Source organism: Terrapene carolina, unplaced genomic scaffold (genome assembly GCF_002925995.2).
Source record: "Terrapene carolina triunguis isolate 2854851 unplaced genomic scaffold, T_m_triunguis-2.0 Scaffold88, whole genome shotgun sequence".
Taxonomy (NCBI): Eukaryota; Metazoa; Chordata; order Testudines; family Emydidae; genus Terrapene; species Terrapene triunguis.
This window is the reverse complement of record NW_020664439.1, coordinates 24586779-24598228: the sequence shown is the minus strand read 5'-3', so window position 1 is coordinate 24598228 and position 11450 is coordinate 24586779. Positions and strand designations below refer to the sequence as shown.

General features: G+C 38.7%; 1 protein-coding gene across 1 annotated transcript in view; it reads right to left on the bottom strand.

Annotated features, from left to right (window-relative positions):
• Positions 1-7851: 7851 nt before the first annotated feature.
• Positions 7852-11450, bottom strand: part of AADAC (arylacetamide deacetylase) — an 8869-nt gene continuing 5270 nt past the window's right edge. Inside the window, exons 2-3 of the mRNA XM_026650030.1 lie at positions 11064-11235; positions 7852-9800 (exon numbers count right to left, since the gene is read on the bottom strand). Of these exons, the coding sequence (XP_026505815.1) occupies positions 9192-9800; positions 11064-11235 (781 nt within the window). The 3' untranslated portion in view covers positions 7852-9191. The remainder of the gene's footprint in view (positions 9801-11063; positions 11236-11450) is intronic.

Sequence of the window (11450 nt, the reverse complement as noted above, 5' to 3'; positions counted from 1 at the left end):
GATGTAAAAGGAGGTTTCGCCAGATGCACACAGCCTTCCTCTGAAATGTCACATGAAAGCCACTGCTACAAGCAGCTATACTAAGCCTGATGGGCCGACAGTCTGGTCTTATATGACTATTCCTAAAAGAATACTTGGTCACACACTTCAGCCTATGTGTAAAGCATTCCGAGACATTTTGCTCTTATTACTAGTGCACTATGCATGTTTACCCACAACTTCGTCGTGATTTTTAGTTTTGGTGTTATATACATGGAAATTTCCCAAAACTGTTTATGGCTACAGTGGCCTATTTTCCCATGAATTTATATAGCTTTTTTGTTGTTGTTGTTGTTGTTGTTGTTAAGGTTGGTGCAAGTCCTGGGCCTGGTTTTAGGCTAAGATATAATCTTCAATTTTCTCCAGGCCACCAATGTATTAATTTACTCTCCTTTTCAGGAAAACATTTCATGTTATAATACTCATGTATTATAGCAGATAAACAAATTTAATGTATCACAGCAATACTGTTTGTCTGTCATATACTTTTGTGGTATACTGTCCTCTACTGGCTGTTCTTTCAGCACTAGGTTTATGTCTAAAGTTATTGAAAATACAACTTGAATGGTTAGTTCTCACTTTGAATGACATCTTGGTTGTCTTTATAATAAACCCCAGTCCTGCAAACTCTTAGTACTGGCATAATGTTAAAAGGAGCAAGTAGTCCCACAGATCTCAATGTGCACTAAACATGCCATCTGGTAGTAAGCATTAGCATGCAGAAAGTCTCAAAGCTGTAAGGTTCTCCTTTTCCAAACACTGTATATACCCGACTTTCAGAACACTTGATGAAAGCACGCACGTTGAAATTTACACATACTTCTTATATACTTAGGTAAACTCTGCAGGGACCATCTTTCCACTCTATGTCTGTTCAGTGCCTACAATAATGGTCCTGATCAGGACCTTTAGTTACTACAAGAACAGAGATAATAAATAACATCAGTAAATCAGAGATTTGCTGATTTACGCCACCTGAGAATCCTACCTAAAGTTGAGTAAGAAAGACTGAGCTAAACACAGACATGCAAATAACATGTGACAAGGAACATAGAAGTCATACCAAAGCAAACTGGAGAGATGATGCTCATCACCACTGTGTGGTTACTATGCTGGTACTCAAAAGATTAGGCAATAAAAGGTAACTTCTAACTGGATATTAACAGCTGCATTAACAGTTCCAAGAATAAACACAAACAGAAATTTCCCATGGACATTTTTTAATTCATATGCAAACTTATATGGACTATGGCCACTCTAGTTTTTCATGTCAATGAGGCCTCAAGCCTTTCTCCATTATTAAATGCAGTAACTGTGTGGCTTTTGAGTTAAAAGTTCTAATTTCCTGAGCCAGTCAAGCTCCAGTGCTTATGCTTAAATTTGATGTACACTAATGAACATTTTTCTGAAGCCTTTATGGTAAGCATAGTTCATTTGACTGGCCGTCTCTCTGAACATGTAAAAAATTGCTTTCACAGATGAATAATCTGTCAATGGGTTTTAGAGCTATATTTACTGTATGTACAGTGCTTAGGCAGTACATTAAGTAGTATAACAGCAGTTTTATAATTAAAGAAAAAGAATTTGAGGAGATATTGTATTTCTCCCCTCTACCCCCCCGTTTGCAAGTACAAACTAGTTTGCTTTTCTCCACATACAACCATTATTGTATAAATAATGCTCTGATGAAAGGATTGGATATGAAATATAGCACTGCGCTCAGTAACTTCCACTTGAAGCAAGGTCAGTTCTGAGCTGATGGTTGCACAGTATCATTAAAACATGTCTGACGGTAAGAAAATCTGCCTTCTGTTTTTAAAACTCCTTCTTAAAAGGAAGCACAAGATGCCCTGTAAGGTGGAGGATTGGAAGGTCACAAAACATTCCTTTTGACTCTGGTTAGCCCTGCCAACTGCTAATTAGAATTTCACTTTTTCATTATATAAATTTAATAGCAGTTTTTCCCAGTCAGAAAAATGAGACCTTTGTTGGAGATGGCACATACAGTTAAGTCAGAAGTTAGCATTGTCTCTGCTAGCTTGACTGTGTCAGATGTGTTTATTTATGATACATCTGGAACAATTCTCTTAGCCAGCTAAGCTACTAGGCCACAGTAGAGGCTTCCTTTTTTGTATAGGGTTTTCAAAAGCATCCAAATGCCTTAGCAGTACAAGTCTCCTTGACTTTTAGTAGATGGGAAGGTCCCAGGTTCAAATCCTGTTATGTGATGTAACTGAGGCTTGTGTCCTAATGTATACAAGCACATAGAGTTAAGGTTCATGGTCCACATTAGTACTAGCATTTTCTAATTTTTGAGTGATTGACTTTGCAACCTGAATGTTCTTCCATGGGGGATTTTAAAGTGTAATACAAGAATTCCTGGGGTGTGAGCTTTTGACTTAGCACCTACTGGGGGCTGGCATGCATCAATGCATTTGCTAGTGAGCTACAAATCCTTTCACCTCTATGTCAGTTTGAATCCAGCTCACTTGAGTGAAGATTGTTCCCATCTAAAGGATGCTTGGGAGCTCTTATGTGAGATGAGTTTGGTGGGTCTCAGTGTGAGCTCCTACATCACAATTCATCCCCACGATTTTCCCCCAATTGCCTGACGATCGCTTAGAGAGGGCAAGAACTGCCTGGTTTATGCAGACTGAACTTCCTCTTCAAGGTAGCGTGTGGGTGGGAAGCTTGCCCTCAAGATATACGGCAGGATCCAGGCACCAGCCCTGATGCGGCACAGTCTTGCATAGGATGAAGTTTATGGTTATATGCAAATTAGTTGTGACTATGCAAATCAGCTCATTCTGTAATTTACATAATACCACACTTGGAGCTGTCCCAAGCTTGACAGCTCTGCTCACTCCCTCCAAGCCTCCTTCCTGCTCTGCCCTGCCTCGTTCCTAAACCCCTGGCAGCCACCCCATCACTCTGCCTGCCCCGCACTCAGGGTTCCTGGTGGATGTGAGTCAGCTGTGGCCCCAGCAAGCAGTCTGCACAGCAGGGGAATAGACCGGCCTCTAGTGGCAGGTGGCCACACTTGCAGCATCTGCTTCCTGCTCTGGCCATCAGCTCACCAGCTGACTCACAGGGAGCACCTGAGCGGTGTCAGCAGGAACAGCCTCAGGTTTTTCCCCCCTCCTGCCTATACACAGGATGCAAGCGTTTCCCTCAGGACTGGCTTCCACCCTAAGTGAATGTGACTGGCTGTCACTACTCATGCATCCTGGGACAGTACAGCAGGCACATCTCATTTTTAGCCCCATAAGTGGGGTGTTAGTTACAGTGTTTGTGCCCTTGCTACTGTGCTTTGAGACCCTTCCGGAATATGACTGGCAGCAATGATTGCTAGAAGAGTTTCCACAAACATGTCAGGCTAGAGATGTGACTGTTTCACTGCTCAAGCTTACCAAGTATTTCCAATCTGGAAACCTCCTTTAGGATTCTAGTCAGGAAAATGTTTATAAACTTACAATTTGACTAAACTTTTAATACATATATAACTTAGTGCTGGTGGTTATACTAATTTTACTTGTGTTCTTTTAAGCCTGCTTCGGTTTTTCTTTTCTATACATTTGTATAGATCTCATTATTACTGTATTTATACACACACACACACACACACACACACACAAGGGCTGTCAAGCGATTAAAAAAAGTGATCGCGATTGGTCACACTATTAAACAATAGAGTACCATGTATATAAATATTTTTGGATGTTTTCCACATTTTCAAATATATTGATTTCAATTACAACACAGAATACAAAGTGTACAATGCTCACTTTATATTTATTTTTATTAAAAATATTTGCACTGTAAAAATAAAAGAAATAGTATTTTTCAATTCACAATACAAGTACTCTAGTGCAATCTCTTCATCATGAAAGTTGAACTTACAAATGTAGAATTATGTACAAAAAATAACTGCATTCAAAAATAAAACAATGTAAAACTTGAGAACCTACAACTCAGTCCTACTTCAGCCAATTGCTCAGACAAACAAGTTTGGTTACAATTTGCAGGAGATAATGCTGCCCGCTTCTTGCTTACAATGTCACCTGAAAGTGAGAACAGGCATGGCACTGTTGTAGCCGGCATTGCAAGATATTTACATGCCAGATGCGCTAAAGATTCATATGTCCCTTTATGCTTCAACCACCATTCCAGAGGGCATGCGTCCATGCTGATGACGGGTTCTGCTCAATAACGATCCAAAGAAGTGCAAACCGACACACGTTCATTTTCATCACCTGAGTCAGATGCCACCAGCAGAAGGTTGATTTTCTTTTTTGGTGGTTTGGGTTCTGTAGTTTCTGCATCAGAGTGTTGCACTTTTAAGACTTCTGAAAGCATGCTCCACTCCTCATCCCTCTCAGATTTTGAAAGGCACTTCAGATTCTTAAACCTTGGGTCAAGTGCTGTAGCTAGCTTTAGAGATCTCATATCGGTACCTTCTTTGCTTTTTGTTAAATCTGCAGTGAAAGTGTTCTTAAAACGAACAACATGCTGGGGTATCATCCGAGACTGCTATAACATGAAATATATGGCAGAATGCAGGTAAAACACAGAGCAGGAGCATACAATTCTCCCCCAAGGAGTTCAGTCACAAATTTAATTAACGCATTATTTTTTTAACAAGTGTCATCAGCATGGAAGCATGTCCTCTGGAATGGTGGCCAAAGCATGAAGGGCCATATGAATGTTTAATATATCTGGCACGTAAATACCTTGCAATGCTGGCTACAAAAGTGCCATGTGAATCTCTGTTCTCACTTTCTGGTGACATTGTAAATAAGAAGAGGGCAGCATTATCTCCCGTAAATGTAAACAAACTTGTTTGTCTTAGCGACTGGCTGAACAAGAAGTAGGACTGAGTGGACTTGTAGGCTCTAAAGTTTTACATTGTTTTGTTTTTGAGTGCAGTTATGTAAAAAAAAAATTCTACATTTGTAAGTTGCTCTTTCACGATAAAGAGATTGCACTGAGGTACTTGTATAAGGTGAATTGAAAAATACAATTTCTTTTGTCATTTTTACAGGGCAAATATTTATAATAAAAATAATATAAAGTGAGCACTGTACACTTTGTTTTCTGTGTTGTAACTGAAGTCAATATATTTGAAAATGTAGCAAAACATCCAAAATATTTAATAAATTTCAATTGGTATTCTATTGTTTAACAGTTGGATTAAAACTGCGATTAATCATGATTAATTTTTTTAATCGTGATTCATTTTTTTGTTAATTATGTGAGTTAACTGTGATTAATTGACAGCCCTAATATATAAACACATACTTATAGTCTTTCCCTTACCTTGTAGCTACAACAAGGGGAGAGTCAAACCTGGCCATCTTCAAGTCACACTATTGTTCATAAAAGCGATCACCACACCTCCTACAGCAAGGAGTCACTTACGATAAAAGGGGACAAATAAAGTGTCTTAATATGCAAAATCTTTTCTTTTTATAGGGCATCGAACAGTCATAATAGCTGCTTTGCTTAGCAGGGAAACTGGCAGGTTCACAATTCTCTCGTCAGCATTGTCCAAATAAACACAGCTAGTTTTCCTTTGTAATGGTGGGTTCTCTTTTAGCAGGGTCTAAAAACAGTATAGTTCTGAGCCTCCTTTTTGGTAGAAAAATAAGCATAAAAAGCACCCTTCTGAGCAGGGTGGAATAAAAAAATCCAGATCTTCCTTTACAGAAGGATGGGGGAGGGGGAAAGGAGAGACGAGTGACAACCCAAGGGTCTTCTACTTTTGGCTCCAGAGCACAAGAATTCTACATCCTCTCTCCTCAGGGCTGAATGAACTTCAGCACCAGAGCAAACAAGTCCACGTACCCACAACCTCATCCCTCTTTACAGATGATTCAGCGCAAAGCTGCACCAAGACCCTTTTCCTAGTAAGGAGCAGAGCAGGATCTCCTTTCATGCCCTCTTACTCACTTCCCCTTCTCCCAGACAACATCCTCACTGCCCTACCACCTCTCTCAGGCCCTCTGGCCTCAGTTCTGATCTAACCACCTACTGAAGCCATCCTTCAATCACTCTGCCCTTACCACTTCTCTATGCTCCTCCCTCACTCCTCTATTCCCCCCCCCGAAATACCACCCCATGTTACCAACCCATTGCCCACCTATACAACACTTCCTGCTACCTTCCATGCACTTTTAGTAGCTAAGAAAAGCCACACAAACCCAGTTACGTTGTAATTAGAGTATGCATCTCCTAACCAAGCATAGTATGTCAATTAAAAGAAAAAAACACTAAAAACTATGGAAGTCACCTTCTAAGGTTAACTATACAATCCTGACCAATTTAACCCCAGTATTCAGTGACACAAAACCATAGATTAGAAATGTTGGTAAGGCCAACCCTCTGCCTAATTCCAGTCTTTCCCTCTTTGTTGCTTTCACACCGAAGGCCTAACACTAGACACCTTTACACAGTGAAGGGACAAATCAGTTCTAGTAGCAATGCCCTGAATTAGTGTTGTGTTGGGAAGTTTGTTTTTTCTCTCCAAATCCAACAAAATATTTAAGGCTTAAAATTAACTGATGTTTGTTTTGCAGCATAAGCCACATTCTATATTTTCCAGACTCTCAAGAACCAAAAAGCAAAGACAATGCAGTCTTTTTCTATCTAGGTCAGAGTTGATCACGTGTGCAAAACCAGCTGTGCTTTAAGACATTAGCACCTTGTAAGTCAGTATGTACCCAAATCTCAGTCCCTGCGGGGGAACAACCACTCTTCTGTTTGTTATTTGATTTCTTCTAACAGACTGAATGAGGAGTGACCTTTTCTAAACATTTTCAATCAGAATAATGTCATTTTATCAGCAGTGCTTTGGTGCTTGTGTGGATGAAAACAATTAAAAATAATAAGTAACAATGGCCATAAAATTCAGTGTCTGACTGCTGATCTCCATGTTTGTGGTTAGTTGTGCACCTCCTCCCCTTTTCCTGAGCTAATATCCATAAAGATCTATATCTATAGCCTCACTCTGAAACCAGCTTTTTCTATTGCTGAAACTAGAGGAAAGGCCAATTTCTGTTGTATACCATTTTGAGCAAGGATAATAGAATGGGGATAAAATATGACCTATTCAGAGCATGCCTTAGTATTTTTAGATGTGCCTATGACAATATTCTACCCCAAAACCAAAGTATAGGCAACTCCACTGCACATGATTATATCACAATAAAAAGGTCAGCCTGAAGACGTAGGTGAGCGTTAGCAAGATAATTCCTTGGAAAAACACCCAAACTTAACAGACTAATTTCCAATGACAGAGAGCAAGAGAGAATTCTTCAGTTCCATCCAGCCTTCTGCTGTTGGAGAAGAGGAATCCTGCTTCTTGTGCTTGCAGCTATGTCTGGTTGTCAACATTGTACAAAGCTTTGTAAGGAACATTTCTCCAAATACATGGAGGGTTCCAGCTCTGAACCTACTATAATTCATATGTAATTCCAGGCTCCCAGCACTTTTTTTTTGTTGATAAAAAGAAATCTTTTCAACCACTTTCCTTTCCAGAAGAGACAAGAGTCCTCAAGAGTCATGGTGGTTAAGAGGTGCTAAGCACCCACAACTCCACTGAAATCAATGCTGGAGGTCCGTCATCTAATAGGATTTGGCCCAAACTGGTTATATTGATTATTTTTATATATGCAAAGTGAGCTTCTTTATCATCTCCTGTAAATGCAAAGTTTGAAAGACGTACAGTACATTGTGGTAGAATCAAAGGCAAGTTTAATTTTGATAACAATAATGATGAAAAATTGAGGAAAAATATGATAATCATTGCACACACATTCTGTTTTTATACATAGCTGTAAAAATGTTGACTTCTTGAAGATTGTGTGTTTTTCTTAGGGAGAAAATACAGCATGTTACTAGCACATCAAAAACAATAAATATTCAAATAGATGCCACATGTACAAACAAACAACAAACAAAAACTCAGGGCTGTGACTTTTCATGATTCCAAAACCTTTAGGACACATTTTTAATGTACAAAACATTTACGTTTGTGTTAAAGCATATTCATGCAATATAGACTGACTGAGATTTGTGTCTTGTTTGAGTCCATATCATGTCTAAGCCTAGATTTTAAAATGTGCTGTATGCAAGTGTTATACTAATGGAATAAATACAGCTAACTTAAAATCATAAGGCTTACCATATAATGAGTAATAAGAGAAACACAAGCCACAAAATGATGTTATTGCAAGGCTGTAATCTTCAGCGTTTTATTTTTTTTGATCATACAGTATCCAATGCTGTTAAATTACACTTTGTTTTTTGCAGTAAACAAAAAAGTTAATGAATGTGATTAGACAAAGTCTAATAATGGCACCAAAACCTAATTACATATTTATAGCAGCTGTCATATTCACAGCCATTCAAATTCAGTTATGTTTTCAACTGCTTCCTTGCATTCTGCCGAGAAGAGAAACATACCCACACGAGTGCCGGCCACAAAGGCTTCTCAGGCTTACACAAAATTGTGTCCTTACCTCAGCCATGGAATTTGGTCCCTGCCCTGCCCTTCATCTCCACCTCCCCTTGTACTCCAGACTCGTTTCTCACTGATGACTATGGAAACTGACCACCACTGATGATATTAAATGGGCTACCACAAACATTCTATTGTTAAGTGATCCCACTGATATCCATTCAAGGGTGGGGGGAAAGACACTAAGATGGATCAGCACACATACAGGCTTATGAGGCATGGAGCATGGATTGTAATAGAGAAGTCCTGAAAGATAAGGACACTTTGGGAAGTATGATTTGCTGTGATAGGTTAGCAGTGGGCAGAGTGGGTAGGGGTGTAAAAGGATCTGGTGCAGGGGAACTTGTATTCTTGTGTAGAGAAATTCAAGGCTCGTAACTGATGGCAGTAAGGGCGATTGTACTTGGATTTTGTATCCCAGTGATGAAAGAGCACTTAGATTAGAGACAGCCTAAATCACCTGCCAGAGTAGGCAAGAAGCCAACATGAACCCAAACATTGTAGAAAAATGTATAGTTTCAGTATGGCAATTTCACATCCACAATTTTCAGCAGGGATCCTTGTCTCTCCAAATCCAGTGTTTCACCCAGACCCAGTGAATAAGAGCCAAATGCATTAAATACCCTTTTTCACTTTATAAGTTTATATTTAACCACTCAATATATTTATTTGCTACTCTATGTCCTAGAGCTAAATCAGTTGGACTTGTAATAAACATTAGAGCCCCATGAATTGCATCCTCAATGTGGTCATGTATTACTTCAATTCCTACTTCCCTAAGTCGTGAGACATACATGATTCCATCATCCCTCAAGACATCATGTTGACACGTAAGGACATATGTCACAGGTAAGCCAAGTAACTTGGTATCATCAACCAAGAGTGGTGCAGCTCTTGGATCCAGAAATCCTGGATATTTTTTTCCAAGCCTGGAACTTCCATAAATAGGGCTGGCATAAACATGATCCTTTTTAAACTTTTCAGGCAGCAAATTGCTCCAGTTTACAAACCTAAACAAATGGCTTGATTCTGCAGGGACATGACTATTGGAAGCCATAGCTTCTTGAAGAGAGACATCAGTAGTAAAGTATTCACTCCAGAATCTGACCATCAATGACTTGGGCAGAATTGGCTTGTTCTCATTATCTTTATAGGAGGGCAAATCCAGATCAAGGGTCTGAAGAGCAGGGTAAAGTAAAGCTTGGATCTTAAGTTTAACTTTAACTTCAAGGTCATCTAGCAGCTGTAAAAAATTAAAATGTTTACACAATCAGTTAAAGGTTTCAGTTCCCTGACAATGACTGAAGATCCTACAAGAAAGTTTACAGTATAAGCAAAATAAAACAAAATAAAACAGATTAATAAAAATCATAAGTTCATAGGAAGGTCACCCAAGACTACATTGTTGTATAAGCATATCTTGAATGATACTAACAGTTTTCCCATGTAAAGTTCTAATTAAAGAAATAGTTCCATGTTATTTCTTGTGCTGAATAAAAATAATACATCTGAAAATGTTCTTCTTTAAAGGGCATTAATTAGAAGTCACGGGTGCATTTCTAACTAGTAAAAAATGCTATTTTGTAATATCCATGATTTATGAAGCACAGACTTTTGAGACTTCATTAATTATTTTGCACCACATAAGCTTTATTCACTCTGTCTTATTAAATCTGAGGAGAGATTTAGAGCTCTAATAATTGAGCTTTCATCCATCCTTAACACATGGAGAACAAAATGAGAGTATATGAAATGAATTCAACACCATGGTTGCTTAAATTTCATCCTAGCCTTCTCCTAGCTGTACTGACCACCATGAACTTGGAACATTTCCAAAGCAGCAACTTTACAAAATACAAATAATTTCTTCTCAGGGCAGTAACATCTTCACTTCAGTACAGAATACCTTAACTAAACAGAACAACCCGCTTACAAGGCTGTACTACACTGACCAGTTGCTAACATTTAAGCACCTTTTGCAGTAGCACTTTAATCAAAATGGACCAAATTCTGCAATTATTTTTAAAATGTCCCCATTACATGGGGTTTCACCTGAATAAGAGTTGCATGATTTGACACTAATTATTATATTATTAAGTAGAGCTTTTTTCTGCAGGGGTATGCAGATTTGGGAGGTCCCCCCTCCCCCACCAGCAGGTTGTGACATCAGCTGCGGCACTTATCAATTAGTGCTACAGTGTTATTAAGTGGCAGCATTAGTAAGAGCAACTAAAGTAAATCGTGCTGAGGCAGTTTGTTCAATCTAAGATACAAAAACCACATTCACCAACCTGAGAACTGATGTTTTTTATCTACCCACTTATGTGTGATTCAGTTCTCACGGACACCAGCATAAATAGAGGTGAAAAATAACTGGGAGGCATATTTTTCTTTAATGAACTGAGATATTTAAGATATTTAAATTTAAGAGATATTTTGCTAAATCACCCTGGTAAGAAAAATGAGCAGAACAAATCTCTAGACCTGTAAAATATAAACAACTTACCTGCTGTGCCACTGCTGCAGCTAAGTTACCTCCTGCACTATCTCCTGAAATACAGATCCGATTTGGGTCCACCCCATATTGCGCAAGAACACTGTTTTGTAGGAAGAACTTCACTATAGTGTACACGTCTTCAAACTGAACTGGAAAATGATACATCGGTGCTAATCTGTACCTTTGGGGGGGAAAACAAATGTGTTAGTTGGAGCTGCTTGGCAAAACAAACACATTTTAAAGATGCTAATTTTCATGAAAATTCACACATTAATCCAGTAGCAAAATTTTACCATTTCCACCTTTTTTTTTTTCAACCTGACAGTAAAAAAGTTGAAATTTATTTCTTGGGGTTGTGGAAGCAGAAACAGAACTGTCAGAAAAGAACTGCAATGC